Source organism: Scyliorhinus canicula, chromosome 4 (assembly GCF_902713615.1).
Source record: "Scyliorhinus canicula chromosome 4, sScyCan1.1, whole genome shotgun sequence".
Taxonomy (NCBI): domain Eukaryota; kingdom Metazoa; phylum Chordata; class Chondrichthyes; order Carcharhiniformes; family Scyliorhinidae; genus Scyliorhinus; species Scyliorhinus canicula.
In genome coordinates, this window is record NC_052149.1 from 184,230,592 (window position 1) to 184,253,968 (window position 23,377).

Here is a 23,377-nt window from a genome sequence, read left to right on the forward strand (position 1 = left end):
CAGTGCTAGGCATTTTAGCATAATTAGCATTAAATATTTTATTCATCTTCTCAGAAATCTAAATTTATATTTACATTTGTATTAAGGAAATAGAGTGAGAGTTAAAATTGAAAACAGAAAGATCGGCATTTTTGTGCTCAAGCTAAAAGTTTGCTTGGTCCTAGGTATGACAAAATTCTGGCTTGTTGTATTAAGTTTGATGGAATCAGTGGGGTGGGCCAGAATGTACTGTAGCTGGCAAACAGACTTTCCTTTGACGTTTTAAATTTCCATAAGATTTTGCACTGGGGAGTGTGGAAAATAGAAATAGTGCAGGACCCTTGAAAAGGAATCTGGGATCTGTGTGAGCATTGCGAGCAACTGTGTAGCTCCTTAATCAGACAAGTATTGTTAAATGAACAGCAGAGTGTCTGAACTAGGTGTAAGTTTTAATTCAATATTTCATTTTATGTACTTGAATTGACAAATAGAGGAAAAATTGGATTGAGAAAGAGAACAGAATTATTTTTAAAATAATGCATTTTAGACTTCAACTATTAAAAATTGAAGGAACGAACCTCCACATTTGTAACAGTTAATTTTTAAAGCAAGAGAGGTTGTTTATGCAGTTAAAACTTAAACACATACAGTTTACAAATGGTGCAAAAAAAGTCACATCAGGTTTATATTGTAACTCTCTTGTCAGAACTTCATGATATTGAATGGAGTGCCAGCAATCGAGATGCCATTTTTTGGCGAAACTATTAGTGGGGCGACCGACATTGAACAACAACATTTATTTTTAAACCACGTATCTGCTCCCATTTGGTCGCTGTGCAATTTGCACATAATTACAGGTGCTCACAGTTCGCCTCACTTGTCTTGTATGACATTCTTTACGGTGAACCTCTGCGATAGGAATTATTGATTTATCAATCTCTCAGTCCTGAATTAATGGCCAATTTGAAAGAATATTTCAGTCAGAAAAACATAGGTGAATTGGAACAAGCCTGTAGCGCAGAAAAACTCAGTCCTACCACCTTCATTTTTAAGCATGAGCTGTGACCATTTCAATATCCCAAACCTGATGCTTTGTGGTCTGTCTGCCATCCACCAATTAAGAATGGCACTGGGCCAACTGCAGCATCAGTACCTACAAGGGTGCTGTCTTTGTAGGTCGGGGTACAAGTTGGTGCCTCAAGATGGAAATATCCTCCGAAGACTTTAAACGCTAAAAAAAAATAAACTATGGTCACAACAGCCATACAGTCATTGTGGAGGGGGCAGTCAGTTTGGACATTCAAGGGCTTTTTCTAACTGGCTGACAGCAACTTGGAGGCAGCCTCCGAGCAGCAGGCTGATGGGCACAGAACTGAATGTTCTATGCATATATTATGTCTTGAAATTATTTTTTAAGTAGCAGAGCAGTGAGTAAACATAATTGATAATAAAAGGCATAAAATAAAGCGGAAATCATATTGGACGAGGAAGGAGGATATTGACAGAAACTTAAAGTGTATAATTTAAACTTCTTTTAAATTGTGTTGCTTGGATTTGCCCTCGTTTGTGGATGATATAATTAAATACTTAACCTGGTGGAATCCTCAATTAGATACATTTATTATGCAAACAATCCTATTTACTCATTATTTCAAGCTCTCAAGTAATCTCAGGTTGGGGAGTATCTAATTAGATTTCTGTACCTTCTGTACTAAAATCAATTGATGCATCTTCACAAATGTCTTGAACAGTGGACCATGCTGTAGATTATCAATATCTACATAGATTACTTTGATTTCTGCATGGTGAACGTATGTTCACCAGGAACTACATGCAACAAGAGGAGCAGCCTCTTACAATTAATAGAGAATGCTCTTTAATCAAGATCAGGTTTTAATTTGTTTCTCATGATAAGCAAGAAAACATTGTTGACCTGGCTTCTTTACTAGCTGTTATATGTCTGTTCAATAGTCATGTATAATGGCCTCCTTCTGCACTGTAGAGATTCTTGGATTCTATCTTAATACTGTTTCTCAATCCTACATTAACCCTTGCTATGTCAGGTACCCTAACATAACACTAGCCTCCTTCCATGCCACCCTGCTTTCTTGCGCATCATTCTTACGCTAGGCACTCCTTGTGGGTAGATTAAAGTTAGATGTGGAGAACCTTTAAAAGGAGGTGAAAAAGCATCAATACATGAATACTACTGATCACTGCTGAGTATTATGCACATGCTAAGAAAGAATCTGCAAAGAAAGTTTTATGTTTCCCAAAGTAAAATGTTTTATGACATTGTTTGAGCAGATGAGCAGGAATTGGATGAGCTATTGAAGAACAGCTAATGCTAATGGAATTATCAGAGCACGAATCAAAGCCTTGAGGAGTCAGCATGTTGAAGAGAGATGGTAGTATACTATTGAGCAAGAATTGGATGAGCTATTGAAGAACAGATAATGCAATTACCAGAGCACTAATCAAAGCCTTGAGGAGTCAGCGTGTTGAAGAGAGATGATGGTATACTACTAAATTCTGCAGTAAGAATAATTTTTGTAATATGTAATATGGAACACAAATTTTTAACCTTGGCAAGGATATAAAACAGGTGTCAGTGGATCAGCTAGCAGTATACACCGACCATATTTATTTCCAAAGGCAACTGAAAGGAAACTTGGCGTGTGATCTAATGGTCATGCTGCGCCTGAAAAGCAGCTTGCCCCACCGCAGCGTGGCAAATAAAAGCCAAGACCTCACTCCCAGGATATACCCGGTTTGCAAGGCCTCGCAAGACCCAAAGCGATCTCACGAGACATTGTGATGTAAATCCTGCCCATTGCTGGAATGATCATGTTTTTGGCAAATCAGCATATTAAATCAGTAGCTAGTTCACAAACTTGGGGCGGGATTCTCCGACCCCCCGCCAGGTTCGAGAATCACCGGGGGTTGGCGTGAATCCCGCCCCCGCCGTCCTCACAATTCTCCCACCCCCCAAAAACTGGCCCGGCGCGAGTCGCGCCGCCTGCCTCGGAGAATGGCGGGGACCGGCACGACTCAATGGGCACCGGGGCCGCCCGAATTCTCCGGCCCGCGATGGGCCGAAGTCCCGCCTTCCTGTAGCCGGGTCAGGCGGCGTAAATCAGAGTAGGTCCCGTGCCGGCAGAACCTGGCGGTGCGGGCAGGCTCCAGGGTTCCTGGGGGGTCGTGGGGGCATCTGGCCCCAGGAGGTGTCCCCACGGTGGCCTAGCCCGCGGTTGGGGCCCACCGATCCGTGGGCGGGCCTGTGCCGTGGGGGCACTCCATTACTCCGCATCGGCCATTGTGGTCAATTCTACGTATCCCCGCCATTGGGAAACCCACCCACAGCTAGGGTTTGCAGTCAGCAGGACCAAGTTCTGACTGGTGAGAACAGCAGGAAAACTCCAGCCAATATCTCCTCAGATGGCTTGGCGCCATGATTTATGACCTCACGATCCTGCAAAGCTTCTTGGGAAGCTTTCTAAAGGCGCGATACAAATTGCTGATGATGCTTTCAGAGTGGAGTGATAGAAGGTAAAATTGAAATTAGATGAAGGGTTGCTCTTGGATTTAAGAGTTATTTTTACCGGAAACATTTTGAATATTTGTATCTTCACTGTTGTGCATCCTTTTCCACGTTTAAAGCCAGGCATTAAAAAATTCACGTTGCGCAGGTACTGAGCGAACAGTACAATCAAAACAATTGTTCTAACAAAAGGAGGAGAAAGTACATATTACATATATTTTTTAAAAATCAATGCTCATGTTGCTTGTAAACATTAACTGAAGAACAAGCATTTTGTTCCCAATATAATATGACCAGCATTCAACCCTATTTGCTTCAAAATGCACAAGACTAACTTGCTCATCAGCTTCTCCATTGGAGGGATGCTAATTAGCAATACAATTGCTGTTTTACTACCAATAATCTGTCATGATGTATTAATCTTTCAAAGCAAAAAAATAAAATCTACATTTTATCAAATTGAAGAACAGTGAAGGAGGGCACATCTGTATCTCTGCAAGTCACACAGTTTGTAAATTGTGGTGGTCTGGGGACTGTCTCGCCACCTCTTCCACAAGATCCACCGTCATGCACTGAGGCAATAGGTTTACTGTCTGATAATATTTGAGGCTGGGTGAGAAAAAATGCTGCTCCATTTCTACGATCAATTGTAAAGGCATCACAGTTTTTTTTAATCCTTCCAGAATACGACTTTAGAATATATTGCTTCCATCAGAATCATTTTCTGGTATTTAATTGATGATTCCTGTAGGGGTGACGCAAGGTCAGAAGCTGTGGTGCCAGTGCCACTCGACTGAAAGCTTGTCAGGTTCACAAACAGCCAACATCAATCAACATCTCTGTTCGGAAAAACTGGTATGGAAGTGACAAAAAGGTTGGCTGCAAAATTAGGTTCCCCTGCAGTTCTTTTGTATGAGCGCTCATTAAAGTAAGGGATGATGCTTGCTGATAATGACATATTTTCTGTTATGCAGTCACTGCAGACAATTCATGGCATGGTTATATGCAGTTCCGGAGCATACTATTTTGCTTTAATTAACTTTTAGAGGAGCATCTCTTGCTGTGCAAATATGACAGTGCATTTGATATAACCTCTAGATTCCCGACCTTTGGGGGATGGCATTAGCCAATTTGAGTGCTAATCAGTGAAATTTCAAGACAGGGATCTTTATCTTCCTTGTTGAGAAAATACAGAATGTATAGGTGAAATATTACAGTCCCTCTCCAATGAGTATGAAGGCAGGGTGCACCCCGCCTACCACAAACTGTCCGCCATTTTACAATTCATGGCCACATGTCCGACCCCCAATGCGATATTAATTGCGGCGGAACAAGCCCTCGCCAGGTGGGTAGACCAGAAACATTTACTGCGCGAGCTGCTGTCAGGAAATCTGGGGGAAGGGCAGCTCCTTGGAGGGCTTCAGCACCCATCAGAGGCACTCTCCCACTTGGTCATACCACCCCTTAAATCCTCCCTCTCCCTGGTCTCCCACTCTGGTCAGTCAGACAGGCCCAAACTCGGCCTCAGGCTTACTTTTACCCAGCAACCATAATCTCCTCTTCGTCGGTGACTGCCTGTAGCTGACAGCCACTACTCAAAACCTGGCACTACCAGAACTAGAGAGCTGACAGCCAATCACATTGGGAGTTCACAAGACAGAACTTCCTCCCCAGATGGGGGAAGTCTTGACCTTGGGTGGGGCATCTGGGATCAGCATGCTTGCCTTCCCTTGTAGAAGCCCTACCATCAGAAAAATCCTGCCCAGTCATTTAAAAAAAAATCATATGCTAATGATTTAGATATTACAATCAATTCATTTGATCAAAGTAATCATTTACATGCAACTAAGTGAACCAAATAGTGAACTTACAATACGGAAATGCCCCAATGTGATCCAGCTCTTTCCCCAGCTGCTTGGAACACAGACAATCCGATAAGGGAGACTGTAGGGGTGACAGTGAGTGGTCCAATGTAACCAAGCAGAGCTCCTGGAAGGCCCACAAAGCCAATCACTACTTCAACCAAACTGGATACTATAATTGCACCTTGTATCTGGAACATGGAGAGAAACAGCTTGGAGTAAAATAACATGGTACAGAAATAATAACTACTGCTTTACAAGAGTTTATTCACCATGATCAGTAATGTATACTTACAGCACAGCATTGGGATTGATGAACTAAATGTAGTTTTAAAATATAGTTCCTCTGCTAGCACTTAATATAAGATGCAAGGCAGCATGGTGGCACAGTAGTTAGCACTGCTGCTTCAGCACCAGGGACCTGGGTTTGATTCAGACTTTTTGCCTCTGCGGAGTTCTCCATGTAGCTTTCCCCTGGGAGCTCATGTTACATCCCACAGTCCGTAGCTGTACAGTCTAGTTGGATTGACCATGCTAAATTGTCCCTTAGTCCCCAAAGGTTAGGTGGGGTTACAGGGATAGTCTGGGGGTGTTGGCTAGGTAGGGTGCTCTCGAGAGGTCAGTACAGACTTGATGGGCCAAATGGCCTTTTTCTGTAGTGTTGGAATAGCCAATGAGAATAATTTTAAGACAGATTGTTTCATTAATCATGACCGAATGCTTCCCAAATTATAATTTATTTGACATTTATTTCATTCCAGTGGGAGGTCAGTGATGAAAAAAAAAACAGGACATGCACGGCAGGATTTTGCAGTGTTTGTAGAACCCATGCAAATATGATGATAGATTCAGTCTTTCTGTGGGGACTGGGTGCATTAGGGGAAAGAAAGAACAGAAAAAGGGGACTGAGAAGGGGGACAGACATAAATGTAAAATTCAATGTGGGCAGCACAGTGGAGGTTAGCATTGCTGCCTCACGGCGCGAGTTAATAAGAACATAAGAACTAGGAGCAGGAGTAGGCCATCTGGCCCCTCGAGCCTGCTCCACCATTCAATGAGATCATGGCCGATCTTTTGTGGACTCAGTTCCACTTTCCGGCCAAAACACCATAACCCTTAATCCCGTTATTCTTCAAAAAACTATCTTTATCTTAAAAACATTCAATGAAGGAGCCTCGACTGCTTCACTGGGCAAGGAATTCCATAGATTCACAACCCTTTGGGTGAAGAAGTTCCTCCTAAACTCAGTCCTAAATCTAATTCCCCTTATTTTGAGGCTATGCCCCCTAGCTCGGCTTTCACCTGCCAGTGGAAACAACCTGTCTGCATCTATCCTATCTATTCCCTTCATAATTTTATGTTTCTATAAGATCCCCCCTCATCCTCCTAAATTCCAAAGAGTACAGTCCCAGTCTACTCAACCTCTCCTCGTAATCCAACCCTTTCAGCTCTGGGATTAACCTAGTGAATCTCCTCTGCACAGGTTCGATCCCGGCTCTGGGTCATTGTCCGTGTGGAGTTTGCACATTCTCCCAGTGTTTGTGTGTTTTGCCCCCACAACCCAAAGATGTGCAGGGTAGGTGGATTGACCACACTAAATTGGAAAAATATAATTAGGTAGTCTATTAAAATAATCAATGGAAATAAGATGAGAATGATAAGAAATTAAGAAAAACAAGCAAAAATGAAAAAGAAACAGATAAAAGTGATGCTATTAATTGCCATTTAATTCCATCACTTCTATATCTGCTTTGAAAAAATGTTTATTCTGTGCTAAATGGGTGACAGATAGGGAACTTCATCTGCTGTTCTACACCTTAGAAAGTGATAGTGGGGCGGCACAGTGGTTAGTACTGCTGCCTCACGGTGCAGAGGCCTCGTGTTTGATCCTAACCCCGAGTCACTGTCTGTGTGGAGACTGCACATTCTCCCCGGGTCTGTGCAGGTCTCACCTCCACAACTCAAAAGAAGTGCAAGGTAGATGGATTTGCCATGCCAAATTGCACCTTAATTGGACAAAGTAAATGGATTGGGTACTTAAAGAAAGTGAAAGAGTAGTTTCATATGACATGGCACAGCAGGTGAAGCAACCGTAAGTCTTCACAGCCAGTTCAAGATACTCGGATGTGATTGAATGGCCACGCTGCACCCGAAAAGCAGCACGTCAGGGCACAGCATGGCCGATAAGAGCCAGGATACCCCACTCCCAGGATCTACCTGGCCCGTAAGATCTAACGTGATCTCGTGAGACATTGTGATGTGAATCTCGCCCATTGTGGACAGGATCACTAATTAGCAAATCTGAATATTAAAGCGAGACAGCTAATCTCACTTTAATGTGCACGTTCCCGAGGTGTGGGATCTATCTCCCTCGCCTCGAGACCTCGGGCGAGTGCCGTTCAGTACTAGTCTCCACAAGCAGGGACCAGGTGGTGCCCTAGCGGCATCATAGCGAGCGGAGCTCCTCAGTGTACAAAACACGGTGATGTGCAGCCTCAGCCGCTCATTCCCTTATCAAATAGGAGTCGCATTTTATATAGCCTTGTGTTTTTCGGTGCTGTGTTATTCAGGAAACACGGAGGTTAAATGTACTTGCTGTGGAACTCTCTCATTTAGTTAGGTCATGGTGGCCACAAAACACGGGGGGTGAGGGGGGGGCCGGGATGGAAGAGAAAGAGACCATCAATAGATCGTCCTGTGGGCTTCATGGAATACAAATTCCCCTATTAAGCAGGCAATGGCTTGTCCAATAAGAAATTGAAGGTGGGAGCTTAAAAACCACCACTCCAACCCAGACCAGCACCTCCAGATTCCCAGGCTGGGACGTGTGCATAATGCAAGGCACAGTAGCGGCTCTTCCCACTACTTCAGTAAAAGGTTTTAGTTGGAAGACTTACCTTTGCAAAGTTATTACATTGGCAACAAGGAGTACATTTTTCAGAGCAAACTTCAGTCATAAATGGGCAGCTTTTCCAGCAAGAGAAAAATGCCACTCTTTGGCTAAGCTCAAACCCTGTGATGTTAATAGAGAAGACTGGGCCCTATACGTATGTGTTACTTCTTCTGGGTGAATAACATTGTGGGAGATAATAAGGAGAAGGTAATCCTGCTGACAGCATGCAGAGCCCTGACATTCAGCATGATAAAAAAAAACCTGATCTACCCAGGTACCCTGATCTAGTGGGAAATCACTATGCCCAAAACTCTGTTATACTCCAGTGATACCGTTTTTAGGACAGTAGAACACTCCAGGGATCTGGTCACTACATTTTTGACCAGATTGTGGAAACTGGCAGATCATTGTGAATTTGACCCATCCCTGACTGAAATGTTGCAAGACAGATTAGTGTGCGGAATTAAACAATGTGGCAACTAAAAAAAAAATGTTATTGGCAGAACCCAAACTAAAAAGCCATTGAAATACCTCAGTCACTGAAAAATGCAGAAAAGGTGGCTCAGGTGTTGCAAGGAGTATCAGACAGCAGCATCCTCCAGTTAGGGGAGGGTCAAACAGCAACGTCCTCCAGTTAGGAGAGGGGCCTCCTGTAAAAGTGGTCATTCATCAACTAAAGGCACTTGTGTAAATAGTCCATTGCCAAATTGGAGCTCAACTCGCATAACCTGGCAATCAAGGAAATATCATGGCAGTTCCAAGGATGCAAGGGAATCCACTACGGAAGGTTGCAGATGACAGACGATGGATTGTAGTAAACATTGTAAAAAGGACACAGCCAAAAACTGTAGGGCAAGGCAATACGTGTGCTCCTCAGGGAAGAAGCAAAGGCCAGCTCAGGCTCATACCATGCAGGTGTACCCACCCCCAGACGTTGAGAAAATGCAACTAAACCTTATGGCGAAGGTTGGCCCAATAATGGTGAAACTGCTGGTAAATGGTCATCCATTGAATATGGTGGAGGACACGCGTGCTTCCATCGGTCATTGGGGAGCAGACATTGGATTGCCTCCAAACTGGTATACAACCCCTTGAAGGCACAAGGGCCAGACTAGCCACCTACAAAGGGGAACCTTTACGGATTAAGGGCACAACGATGACCCTAGTGATCGACATGCATAAATCAGCTTGACTTCCAATCATCATCGTGCAAGGCAGTAACAAAAGTTTTATGGAGAGAGATTGGCTTCAGTGGATCAGCCTGAACTGGCTAGAGTCTGTACGCTGGGTGTGGGAGGACTGTATGAAGATATCAGCAAATAACCTGAAGTCTTCCAGGAGGGCCTTGGAAAAATAAAAAGGAGCCAGAGACAAATTTTAAGTCGACCCCGATGCTTGGGTGCCTGGAAAATCTAGGTAGGAAAGACTTGCGAAATTCACAGAGTGGGCAGTGCCCGTCAGGCGTGTCCTTATTGGATAAAGTCCTTAATTGGACAAATCGGTCCTCCTCTGAGGGGATTATAGGCTTGCAGTCAGTATTGTTTCCAAACTGGACAGGTAGCGCATGCCATGAATTAAAGATCTATACAGTAAGCTAGCAGGTGACCAGACCTTCACTAAATTAGACATGAGCCACACATCTCTCAGAAGAGCCTTCCCACAAATACTTGCACAAGGTACAAGTGTACTCGCTTGCCCTTCAGGGTCGCGTCAGCGTGTACTATATTCCAGCAGATTATGGAGAACATACTCCCAAGAATTAGCTAATGTGGCAGCGGATTGCGTTCTGCTCATCGGGACTTCCCAGCAAACCTGGAAGAGGTCTTGCGACGATTTTCGGAAGCTGAGGTCCAAGTGATCAAAAGGGCTACATCCAGCAGAGGACAAGTTGAGGGCCATCAGGGAAGCACCCAACTCCCAAGAAATAACACAAAATTTTAATCCTTTCTGAGATAAGTCAATTATGGGAAATGTATCCTGAATTTGGCCACCGAACCCCCTGCATACTCCTGTGAATGTACCAAAAATGGCCTTGGGAGGTGCCACAGGTGGAGGTCTTGAAAGTAAAACAGCTACTGTCATCCAATTCATTGGCCCATTTCAACCCCAACAAGGAAGTCATCCTGACATATAATTCTTCCCCATCGCATATTCATTCAGGACCCTTTCAGATGCCCAAGTGGAGGTGTTCTCAAATTAAGAAGGCTGGCTTGGTTGCTGTACATGATGCAAAATAGTTTCACCAATATGTCTATGCCAGGTGTTTTGGCATCTTGACCAACCACAAGCTCTTATTTTATTTTTTTTGTTAAACAAAGAGGCTAAGGCAATTCCTCCCTATTGCCTCTACCAGATACCATGCTGTGCCCTGTAATTTGCACCTTAGGAATATCTTGAGTACCACCCAGGAATTAGCTAATGCCTCAAGATGCCTCTCATTCCCTTGCCAGCACTGAAAGAGGTCTTGAATACCCTAAAAAAAATTAAGAGACTCTACCAGTGCCTGCAAGGAAAATCAACAGCTGGATGCAAAAGGATCCAAAATGGGCAAAATTGAAGCATCTGATCCAAACAGCATAATTAGAGGACAGCACTCTATTGACATAAAATCTTATCTGACCAAGGGGGGTGAACTCTGTTGAGGACGACATCATTTCCTGGGAGTCCTGTGTAATTGTCCCCCATCCAGGACAGTGCCCAATTCTACTGAAGCTAGATAATGGCCAACTTGGGGGTCTCCAAAATGAAAATGCTTGCCAGGAGCTATGTCTGGCGGCTCAGTCTCTATTTAAGCCATTACTAACTTTAAGTGGTGCAATTCATGCTACGAGAATCAAACTCCCTCTACCCATGGGAGTGGCCAGGCAAGTTATGAGTGCAAGTGCATGTGGACTTTGCTGGGCCTTTTATGGGTTCCATGTTTTTGTTCCTGGTAGATGCCCAATCCAAATGCTTGGAGATACACCGCATGGGCTCCACAACCTCCCACGCTGTGATCGAGAAATTGTGACAGGGATTTTGCATCCATGGCATATTTGAAGTCCTGGTTTCTGACAATGGCACTGCCTTCACCAAGTTCCAAAGTTTCATGCAATCCAATGGCACCAGACACATTAGAACAGCAGCACATCACCAATCGCTAAATGGGCTGACAGTCCTTTAAAAACACACGAAAAAGCAACTGGCAGGATCCATAGAAACAAAATTAGCATGATTTTTATTTGATTATAGGACCACTCCTCATACTATAACAGGAATTGCCCCAGCAGAATGGTTAATATGACGATGGCTTTGTACAAAACTAAGCCTACTATTCCCAAACCGGGCAGGGAGAGTGGAGAAATTATGACTGAGATCTGAAAGAATATTCAAGACAGGTGATCTGGTCTCGCTGGGGAACTTCGGAAATGGTTTCAGCTGGGTCCCTCAAGTCGTATTGGAAAAAAGCAGGACTGCGTCCTACAAAGTGAAGGTCCAGGATAAGATCTTGTGGAAACATTTGGACCACCTCATCTTAATCACAAGCCTCAGATGTGGCCACTACAAAAGTGCAGAGCCACAGCCCAGAAATCACCCACGGTGCCAGTCCAGTCGATAATGAGGACTTGGGTCCGAGATGGAAGCAGAGGAAGCTGGCATTTCGATTGAAGCAGACAGAAGAACCACCCTCATCAGTAGCTTTCAATGCTCTTTTTGGACTGGAAGCAAGGGTCTCCAATTCGGTCTGCACCTCCAGATTCAGTTCTAGTCTTAATAGACCTCAGACTGATCATGATGAGGTGGAAGAGGCCTACTCGCCACGGGAGTACTGAGGGAGGAACAGACGAGAGGGGAAGTAAGTATGTTTATGGTGGCCATGAAGGATTGTCAATAGATCGTCCCATGGGATTTGTGGAATATAAATTCCCCCTTTAAAGGTGGGCAGAAACATGTCCGACAGGAAATGTATGATGGAAGCTTAAAACCCTCTGCTCCAACCCAGTCCGGCATCTTAGGCCCATTAGGGCAGCATGGTAGCATAGTGGTTAGCATCAATGCTTCACAGCTCCAGGGTCCCAGGTTCGATTCCCGGCTGGGGCACTGTCTGTGTGGAGTCTGCACGTCCTCCCCGTGTGTGCGTGGGTTTCCTCCGGGTGCTCCGGTTTCCTCCCACAGTCCAAAGATGTGCGGGTTAGGTGGATTGGCCAGGCTAAATTGCCCTTAGTGTCCTAAAAAATAATGTTAATGGGGGTTGTTGGGTTACTGGTATAGGGTGGATACGTGGGCTTGAGTAGGGTGATCATTGCTCGGCACAACATTGAGGGCCGAAGGGCCTGTTCTGTGCTGTTCTAATTCTAATCTCTGTCGATCCCTGGGTTGGATGTGTTCAATGTAAATCGTGGCTTCAATAAAAGGTTTTGGGGTTGGAAGACTGGTCTTGGAAAGTTATTACACTCAGGTTGCAAGGTAGTGGTATCAGCCCATTAAAAAGAATACTAATCTCCTGCTATTCTAAAAAAAAAATCAATGTCACTTGGTGGCATATTTTGGACAGAAGGGACTAGTTACCCCTGTAGCCATCTGGGATGGCCACTTTCAGTATACAAAATGGACACTTGCAGAGCCTATAGGGAAAAATGGACAATACTAAGCAAGAAGCAGACACAGAGCCCGAATGTATATTTGGAAGGCAGACTGTAGACGGAACCGAAACTCTGGGTCGATTTACATTGATAGCCCATCACTGGGAAACAAAGGACGAGTGCTCAGGTAGCCAATACTGCTCCAGACAGTCCGGCGCCACTATCCCAACCAGAAGACACAAACAAAGCAAGGCCAACGGCCACGCCCAGTCATCAAGGCACCCGCCCCTTTATTGGCTTAGATCGATGACAATGATCAAGAAGCGGCCCAATTAATTGGGACCAGGTTTAAGGCCTGCCTAAAAGCGCGCAAAGCCCCTCCAAGTATAAGAAGGAACCCCCGCCAATGGTTCACTCTCTTGGATTTGGCTGTCAATTGGAGAGACCCTTCCACCAGCAGCAAGTAAGTTCAACGCTCGCTACTAGACGGACGACCTTAGCTGTACTCCTGTTACCTCTTCGAACTCAACAGCCTCAGATCGAACAACGGCCATTGTTCCTCTGACTGAGTGGGCACCCGAAGTTAAGTATAGGTGTTAGTGATAGACATAGTTTAGCCTGTAGTGTTATTGTGCATGAGTAAATCATACTGTGTGTAATTAACGTAGTATTGACTTTGAACTAACTAACTGGTGTATTGGCTCCTTGGATCAGTATTTGGATTGAACCTTGTGGTGGTATTGAGAGATACCTGGCTACTCTGAAGCATACTCAATTAGGATTAAGAAAGGTGACCTTATTAACCACCATATTTATAGCAAGTAAACAGAGCAACATCCTAAGTGGTCACCTTTTATTCTTCCCACGTTATTAGATAAAAAAGTTGTATTTTTGTTAAAGTTGTCTGTTGATGAGAAAGCCATATTGGGAATACATTTTGTACTGATATAATCAGCATGAACAGCAGCAAATCCACATTGCTGACATTTCAATATTCCTTTGACTAACTTGTACAAGTTTTGAGTTTTTCAATGAAATTTACAATGTAATGCAGACCCTTTCTAGATTTATTCTGATCTGCATTCACTGCATTATTAAAAGTGTGAAATGCAAAGGCCATTTACAGCAAATGAAATTGGATTCTGACTCATTAGGTTTTATACTTCACAGGATCCAATTGTACTTTCCATGTGTTTCCAGGTATTCGTCAAAACCAATTACTAATATCTGGAGTCACAAAACAGTCAAACTCAAAACCAGAAAATAAAATTGATTTGTAGTTCGGATTAAAGATTGATGCAAAAGTCAGTTATTTAGAAAAGTACCCTTATCATCATGTAAGGTGATGTCCCCTTTAAGACCAGACTTAGAACCCTGGGGGACTCCGCTTCCAGCTCCGCCCACCAGGGAGCCGTATATGAGGGGCCGCACTGTAGGCGGCACCAGTAAGCACGTGTCTCGGCATCAGGCTAGTTCTTAGCTTATTAAAGCCTTCTTTACCGTTCTTCTCTCTTGCATCTTTATTGAGGGCATTACAATTTAATAAGCTAAACTACATTAGGATGCACGCAGGTCTCAAGCCAGAGAAGCTCAAACTGGAAGCACGGACACTGGAGGCAACACAAATTTTTAAACTACTGGCTCCTCTGCTTCAAGACCTACCTGGACTCCTCGGAGACCCCCATCCCAGGGCCACGCAAGCTGCACCTACCCCACGCCCAGGTGAGTCACAGAAACTCCGCCTCAATCGGGAAGGCAACTACTTATGACAAGGCGGTCGAGATCCTACGTTTAGTCAAACCTATAAACGAGGTACATGCCCGGCATCTGTTCTCTACCTGCCGGCAGCGCTCAGGGGAAACGCTAGACGAATTCGTAGAAAAACCTCACTGTGCTCGCTAGGAACTGCAATCATCGGGATGTGACAGGGGAAGTCCATATGAACCTGCACATCCGAGACGCTTTCGTGTCCAGCATCCGTTCGACCTACATCCAGCAGCGTCTCTTTGAAAATGGAGCAAAAGACCTCCAGGACACGGTAACGCTCGCCACCTCACTGGAAGTGGCCTGCCACAATCTAGGCATGTACCCCGGAGACCCTGCGAGTCCCCCCTCGGACTTCCCCAGACTCGGCCACGCTACGGGCCTGCGCCGCGCGGCGACCCTCCCAGACCGGGGACACACCGTGCTATTTCTGTGGGCAGGGCCAGCACCCACATCCACGCTGCCCAGCCTTCTCCGCCATCGGCAGCGACTGCAGGAAGGAGGGACATTTCGCGAGGGTCTGCCTAGCCAGGCCCAAGGCCCAGAAACAAACAGATCATCGGGCCCGAAAATCAGGCTCACAGGCCTCAACGCGGCTGCACCCAGACCAAACACACCCCCTTCTGACAAGTCATCGGCCTCGTGAGAGTCATGGGGCGGCCATCTTCCCGACCCGACATGTGCGACCGACGGCGGCAGCCATTTTGTGAATCTGACTCGGCTGAGGACCCAGTCTACCCGCAACTGGGAGTGATCACCCTCGACCAAACGTGGCCAAAGCACCTGCAGAATTCCATGATGCAGGTCCAAGTCAATGGGTGCGACACTCCCTGCCTCTTCGACTCCAGGAGCACGGAGAGCTTTATCCACCCAGAAACGGTAAGACGCTGCTCCTTGTGCACCCATTCCATGTCCCAAACCATAGCCCTCGCCTCCGGTTCCCACTTGGTCCAAATCACGGGGTATTGTATCGCGGACCTCTCGATCCAGGGCGCCGAATACGCTCGTTTCAAACTTTATATCCTCCCTCACCTCTGCGCGGGCTGGATTTTCAATGCAGCCACCGAAGCCTGACACTGAAGTTCGGCAGACCCTTGCCCCCCCCCCCACACCTCACGGTATGCAGCCTTGCAACACTGAAAGTCACACCCCCCTCTATTCGCGAACATCACTCCCGACTGTAAGCCCGTCGCCACCAGGAGCCGGCGGTAGCCCCCAAGACATGACATTTATCAAGTCAGAGGTCCAGCGTTTACTGGGAGAGGAGGTCATCGAGGCTAGCAACAGCCACTGGAGAGCACAAGTGGTGGTAGTACGGTCTGGGGAAAAGAAACGGATGGTCATGAACTACAGCCAGACCATAAACTGCTTCACACAGCTCGATGCATACCCCCTTTCTCGCACAGCAGAAATGGTCAATCAGATCTCCCAAAACTGGGTATTTTCCACTGACGATCTCAAATCCGCCTACCACCAGCTCCCTATCTGACCGAAAGACCGCCCCTATACTGCCTTCGAAGTAGCCGGCCGGCTCTTCCACTTCTCAGGGCCCCCTTCAGCATCACAAATTGGGTCTCCGTCTTCCAGAGGGTGATGGACAAAATGGTGGACCATTACAGCTTGTGGGCTATATACCTGTACATGGCCAATGTCACCACCTGCGGCCATGATCAGCAGGACCATGACGCGAAACTTGAAAAGTTATCCAGACCGCCAGAGCCCTCAACCTGACCTACAGCAAGGAAAAATGTGTTTTCCACACAACCCAACTAGCCATCCTCGGCTACGTCATGGAAAACGAGGTCCTAGTTCCCAACCCCGACCGCATTAAGGAACGTCCCCTTCTCATAGCCTCAAGGCCCTCAAACGGTGCTTGGGGCTTTTCTCTATTACGCCCAGTGGGTCCCCAAATATGCGGACAAAGCCCGCCCACTCAAAGACCACGACTTTTCCCCTGATGGGCTGAGGCCCAGTCGGCCTTCAGCCGTATCAAGGCCGACATCAAGGCCACTATGCACACGGTGGACGAAACCATCCCTTTCGAGGTAGAGCGATGCGTCAGACATCGCCCTGGCTGCTACCCTCAACCAGGCAGGCAGGCCAGTAGCTTTCTTCTCCCGAACCCTCACCTCCTCAGAGATTCGGCACTCTGCAGTCGAAAAGGAGGCACAAGCCATTGTGGAGGCTGTGCGGCACTGGAGGCATTACCTAGCAGGTAGGAGGTTCACCCTCGTTACCCACCAACGGTCGGTAGCCTTCATGTTTGATAACGCACAACGGGGCAAAATTAAGAATGGTAAAATCTTGAGGTGGAGGATCAAACTCTCCACCTGGACATACGATATCAAATATCATCCAGGGGAGCTTAACGAGCCCCCAGATGTCCTGTCCGCGGCACGTGCGCCAACGCGCAGGAGGATCGCCTGCGGGCCATACCCAATGACCTCTTGTCACCCGGGGGTTACTCAGCTCGCCCACTTTATCAAGTCCCGCAACCTACCTTACTCCACCAAGGAGGTCAAGGCCATGACCAGGGCTTGCCAGATCTGCGCGGAGTGCAAACCGCACTTCTGCCGGCCAGACAAGGCTCGCCTCGTAAAGGCCTCGCGGCCCTTTGAGCGACTAAATGTGGACTTCAAAAGCCCCCTCCCGTCCACCAACCCCAATACTTATTTCCTAACAGTCATCGATGAGTTCTCCCGCTTCCCATTCGCCAGACATGAACTCGGCTACCATGATAAAGGCACTGCACAGCATCTTCACCCTCTTTGGTTTCCCCACCTATATCCACAGGACCAGGGTACATCGTTCATTAGCGATGAGCTGCGTCAGTATCTGCTCAGCAAGGGCATCGCCTCGAGCTGAACGACCAGTTATAACCCGCGGGGAAACGGGCAGGTGGAGAGGGAAAATGGGACCGTTTGGAAGGCTGCCCTTTTGGCCCTATGGTCAAGAAGTCTCCCAATCACCCACTGGCAGGAGGTCCTACCCAATGTCCTACACTCCATTAGGTCGCTCCTCTGCACGGCCACGAATGAGACCCCTCACAACTGCTTGTTTGTCCTCCCCAGGAAGTCCATCTCCAGGGTCTCGCTTCCACCTTGGCTGACTATTCCGGGACCTGTTCTTCTCCGGAGGCACGCGAGGAGCCATGAAACGGACCCCTTGGTCGAGAGGGTCCAACTACTACATGCGAACCCCCAATACGCTTACGTCGAGCACTCAGACGGCAGGTAAGGCACGGTTTCCCTGCAGGACCTGCCACCCACTGATGGCCGGCCGCCCCCCCCCCCCCCCCCCCCCCGGCGCCACTACCCCCAGCCCCAGCTATCTCCCCTACGCCCCGACCCCAAGCTCCGACCACCTTGCTCCCAGATGTACCATCAACTAAGAAGTGGGTGTCCGCCGCACCACCGCCAGAGCTGAGAAGGTCGAAGAGGACGATCAGGCTGCCGAAATGTATAGACTTGTGATCCCACTTCACCCCCGCCAGACTTTGTTTTTTTTAATACAGGGGGTAAATGTGATGAATCGTTACTGTATTACTGTACCCTTATCAAGATGTAAGGTGATGTCCCCTTTAAGACCGGGCTTGGAACCCTGGGGACTCTGCCTCCGCCCACCAGAGAGCCGTATACAAGGGGCCGCACTGTAGGCGGCACCAATGAGCATCTGTCTCGGCATCAGGGTAGTTCTTAGCTTATTAAAGCCTTCTTTACCGTTCTACTATCTTACGTCGTTATTGAGGGTAACTACAGGAGATCAGCTCCCAGTGCTAAAAAAATTCTAAAACGTGTGCTAAACCGGTGAGAAACTCCCCAAGGTCCAAAAAAGTTACAAAGTGTCATCGAATAGCGGTGGGGAACTTGCTGGCAGCGCCGGCAGGAAACTCCCTGAAAAACAGCCACAAATTAACTTAGAAATTGTTTGGGAGAATCGCGCCCATTGTTTTCTTCTAGAATTCCAGCACTTGAAATGTTTTATGAGATTAAAACTGTTGACATTTGCCTCAAGTTTAACCCCATTGCTGCTAACCCACCAACATAGTTTTAAAAAGCTTCCATCTTCTAGAAACCTGGGTTTGGTAACATGGCTGAGGGTGTGGTAAAACAGATTGAAATTCGAAAGGTGGATCAAAAAAGGTTGCATCTCTGACACTTTACTTCTCTCATCCGTGGATACCATACATGGGTTGTGTTGTAAGGCAAGGTCCAATTTCCATAAATCTCCTCTGTAAAAAAAAAAGTGATGGTTAAATATTATTGTGGGTAAGAAATTGTGAATCGTCAAAGTTCAAAAAAAAAAATCATCCTGACCCAGAAAAAAAGTAATTTACCCAACACAGTGATTCATCTCAAATTGGGAGTTAGATTTTGCAGTATTTTGAAACTGCTTTAACTTTAGAAATATGATAGTGATTTGCAGGTATTTTGTTCAGACTTGGAAGCATTGGGAATCCATATCCTTTTTCTGGAAGGAGGTTCTCTAGCCTATTCCTTTTTGAAAGTTACTGGGTGCAATCTACTGGCCACATTGTGCCCTCTGGCAACCTTCATGCCTCACATGTATGTACCCAAGTCCGACAAGGTGTCAGAATCAGAATCTTGCCAAAAAGGGATGTGACCAAACCCACAGCCAAGTAGATTTTAAACCTACTTGGGCGCACTTAACCAGGGCCTACCAGCCTCCCCAGCAACGCTGCAGCCGGCACCGAGAGAGAGAGAGAGAGAGAGAAAGAAAGAAAGAAAGAGAGAAAGAGAGAGAGAGAGAGAGAGAGAGAGAGAGAGAGAGAGAGAGAAAGAAAGAGAAAGAGAAAGAGAAAAAGAAAGTTGCCCATGTGCATCGAGGTGACATTGCCCATGGGTGAGGGGTGCGGGGGATCTACAAACATACAAAGAATTTCGAAGTTGTGGTGGTTTTTTCCAGGGGCGGGTTCCCCACTGCTATCAAACGCTTAAGCCACTTTTGTGGATCCTGGGGAGTTTCTCACTGGTTTAGCCCACGTTTAGAATTTTGTTAGCACAGGGGAGCTGAATTCAGAGATTGAGCCGCCATTTTGAAAGGGTGCCCCAATCTCTTAAGTGAGCGTATGGGTCCTCTAAAGCCCCCACCCATGAGCAATGTCACCTCCCATAAGCCCCAAGTGAAGACACGCCGCTGTGGGGTCACTGGGGTTCCCCCTCTTCAGGGCCTCCTCCTCCTCCCCCCCCCCCCCCCTCCAAAAAAACCCCTTACAGCTCTTTCCTTCCAGGACCCCCACCTATCACCCGTCCAACCTCCCAGAGGCCTTTATTTACCTGCCCTGCACTCCCCACCCTTCAAACCCCCCCCACCACCCTCATTTAATGGGCATGGCCCCCCTTGGTCACTGACCCTTGGCAGTGCCACCCTGGCACCCAAACAATGTGAGCTTGGCAGTGACATCTGGGCACTTGGCAATGCCAGGGTGGCAGTGCCAAGGTGCCAGCCTGGCAGCGCAAAGGTGCCCATATTCCAGGGAGAAGGCCAGGGAACCAGCCAACTTGCATTTACCCTGACCATCTCCAATGGTTTGTGTGGACCAGCACTGATCAGCACCCGCTGTAGCATCCCTGGAGGAGGCCGAAGAATCGAGAGAGGCTGGTGGATTCCGGGCAGGTAGGTTGTAAGTAGGTTTACAACTTACCTCCGCGAGCAGCATTTGGTCCCGTCCCTTTGAGAGGAGTTCCGACTCCCAACGTCGTGGGTAAATATCACGATGCACGGAGGCTGTCAGAGGTCTGCTGGAGGGCTCTCCTGGGATTCTCTTGCTTGAGCGCAATGCAGCAAGAGAATTGCACTCTTCAGTGAGAATCTCCCTAAGGGGCCAAAAAAGTGACCAAGTGTTGTTTGATATGGTGGGGTACACCCCAGCAGAGCTGGTGGGAAACTCCCAAGGAAAAACCATCACAAATGAACATAGAGTTTTTTCCATTAAATTCCACCCTCATGTTTGGAAAGGAACATTTTGGAGGTCAATAAGGAAAGAGCAGGGTCTGGGACTAATTAGATAGCTTTTCCAAAATATTAGGACAGGCTCGATGGGCAAAATGGGATTTTATCATGCTTATGACTCTATAAAAAAAAAAGGTATTTCTACTCATCTTGTATGTTTTATGTCATGTGGATGCCAATCTCAGTGGCTCATGGTATCTCAGATCTAATTTTGTGTGGCATGATATCTCACAGCAAGTTATTTGTATCACTCATCTGTTGGAAACATTGGGCTGGATTCTCCACCCCGCCACTTTTCAGCCTCGAACCGCCAGTGGGATTCTCGTTACGCCAGCCCGTCAATGGGGTTTTTCTACTGTGGGGCAGCCCCACGCTGTTGGGAAACCCCCGGGCGCCGGCAAAACGGAAAATCCCACTGGCGGAGAATCCCGCCCATTAAGAGGAATCTACCAAGTACCCTGATTGTCTGGTGACAATATTGTTAAGATATATGTAACATTGTGCAAAATTCACTTAGCATAGCTGTGATACAAGGATCCCAATATAAAACAAATTTAATCAGAGTTGTGGTGGATATGTGTCAAGATGTGGCAAACAGTCACAAAGAGAGGCTACAAACATCAAAACAACAATAAAAGGAAAAGGTGTGAAATTTTCCAAAAACTGAAACATACCTTTAAAAAAAACAATCGCATTCTGACAAACATGAATGGAGGAGCGAAGGAGGGATTATATGGACATGTAAAGGAACATCAATTATGGAAGTTCTAATTTTTCTTCAAGTCAAACTGGCAAACCTCTGGCGTGTAAAGTGTGCACATTGAATGGGATTGAACTAGGCAGAAATCTGATGGGAAACTGGCCCGTTGACCCAGTTGCAATCATTTTGTGGGCATAGATCAAAATCCACCACACTGGAATATAAAAATGTCTAACTTGATGCCAAGATTCACCAACAACTTGTGCTCACTCTAACAAAGTGGGGGGGGGTTTTCCCCACCGTCCTCACCAGCAGGATCTTCTGGTCCAGTTTACAGCAAACCCCCACCGTGAGGGTGGATTCAATGGGAAATCCCATTGTTAGCAGAGGGATGACAGGATCCTGCTGCCAGCCAATGGTGAGCTGCCTCCCACCACCAAGAATCCCCACTTCAAGACTTAACCACCCCAGTGGGATCCCAATGGGATGCACAGCAATATCAAGTATGGCATTGAAAGAGTCAGTAAAATGCCGCTAGCCGTGCAAATTCACAAAGTGGGCTGTTTGGCTGCATCCCAAATGCAAGAGCTCACTTCAGCGGCGTGCATGTCACACACACTTGGGAAGTTGAAATATCCAACTGTGCACAGTCAATAGAAGTTGGCTAGCATGGCTGAGTTAGTATTATTCAAAATGTTCTTCATTCATGCAAATAAAGTCACAAGTAATAAAGAATGTAAAACGACAATTGCATACATTTTGCCAGGGTACTTATTCTAAATAGGTTTCAAGTACCTTCAGTTGGACACTCCCACTTGTCTAGAGCAAGGATGGCTCTGGCAGGAACAAGAAATGCAAAGGCACTTGCTTGAAACAGCGGAAGTCTAGACAAATGAAAATTTAGAAAAATTTAAAATCAAACAAGATAGATTTTTTCCAAAAAGTTTCAGCTTCTAGTATAACTTGATGTCCTGGGCTATTTGTGGGAGCTCTACTGGAACATAATGCAGACAGCAGTGGCTCCGGTGGCAGCCAGAAAGCCGGAACAACTCTGATTATACTTGTTTCTGGGAGCCGCAACTTCAGTGGCCAGCAGGCAACGAATTGGCTGTCTGATGTTGGCCTCCCCTCACGTTAAAGAGATCCCACTTCCCAGAGCAGTCTGCCAATCAAAAGGCAGCGACTCGGCCTCAACACTGCTACCGAGAGCAGTAGCTATGCTGGTAATATAACTAGAACAAAGCAGGGGCACTGACGCTGCCCTGGAATCAGGCTCGCCATGGCCAGCAAGGTGGGGAAGCAGTGTTTGTGGCCAGCAATAAGATCACCAACATTTGCTGGGTGATCTCCCAACATGTCAGAGGCCACCCCACTGTTGGTAGAATGCCAGCAGTAGGAGAGGTACTTAACTGGCCACTTAAGGGCCTCAGTGAGGGGGTCATCCTTGACCTGCCTGCTGAGAGAATTGCACAAGTCAGGAAGGTGATAGGCACACCTCCTCCCACAACACCCCTTTGTCAGAGTCCACTCAGATTGTCTAGATTAAATCCCACCAAATGAGTCAAGTTTTTTGCTAAACTTGGAATATATTATTTAAATGAGCGGAAGGCAAGGTATTTTCTTCAGATTAAGATGCTGACGGAATATATAAAAGTCGCTCATTGATTGCCTGGAAGATGTTAATCAAGTCACTTGTATTGATGGTAATAAAATGATCCTGAAGGGTTTTAAGGGAGCAATATAACTATGAAGCTGAAGAGGGCTATTGCAACCATGGCAACAGAATGATTTGTTACCATCATTAACTACAGATTTATTAGCACTGTGTTTTTGATGTCACTTTTAATGACATTGGTAGTATATGTAATGTAAACATTAAAAAGTAGAAAATAGTAAACTAGTTGCAAATGAGCCATGTAGTACACATACTGGATTGGAGTACGTTGTAGTGGTGCCCTATGGGATCATGAAGCATGAGACCAGGTCACTCATAATGAATTGCATAACCAGGTACAAAGACCTGTCGACTTTGTACAACTAAATTATGTACTGTGATGTCTCGTCCACAGGATTACAACAGATGCCCGTGCACTCTGGTGCTTA

At 46.4% G+C, this 23,377-nt stretch overlaps 1 protein-coding gene across 6 annotated transcripts in view; it reads right to left on the bottom strand.

Annotated features, from left to right (window-relative positions):
• The window catches only part of slc23a1 (solute carrier family 23 member 1), a 91,673-nt gene that overhangs the window by 14,556 nt on the left and 53,740 nt on the right, over positions 1-23,377 (bottom strand). For all 6 annotated transcript variants that reach the window (XM_038795650.1, XM_038795645.1, XM_038795648.1 and 3 more), the window contains exons 5-8: positions 22,070-22,158; positions 18,765-18,832; positions 5,392-5,573; positions 3,582-3,702 (exon numbers count right to left, since the gene is read on the bottom strand). In XM_038795650.1, coding sequence (XP_038651578.1) covers positions 3,582-3,702; positions 5,392-5,573; positions 18,765-18,832; positions 22,070-22,158 — 460 coding nt within the window. The remainder of the gene's footprint in view (positions 1-3,581; positions 3,703-5,391; positions 5,574-18,764; positions 18,833-22,069; positions 22,159-23,377) is intronic.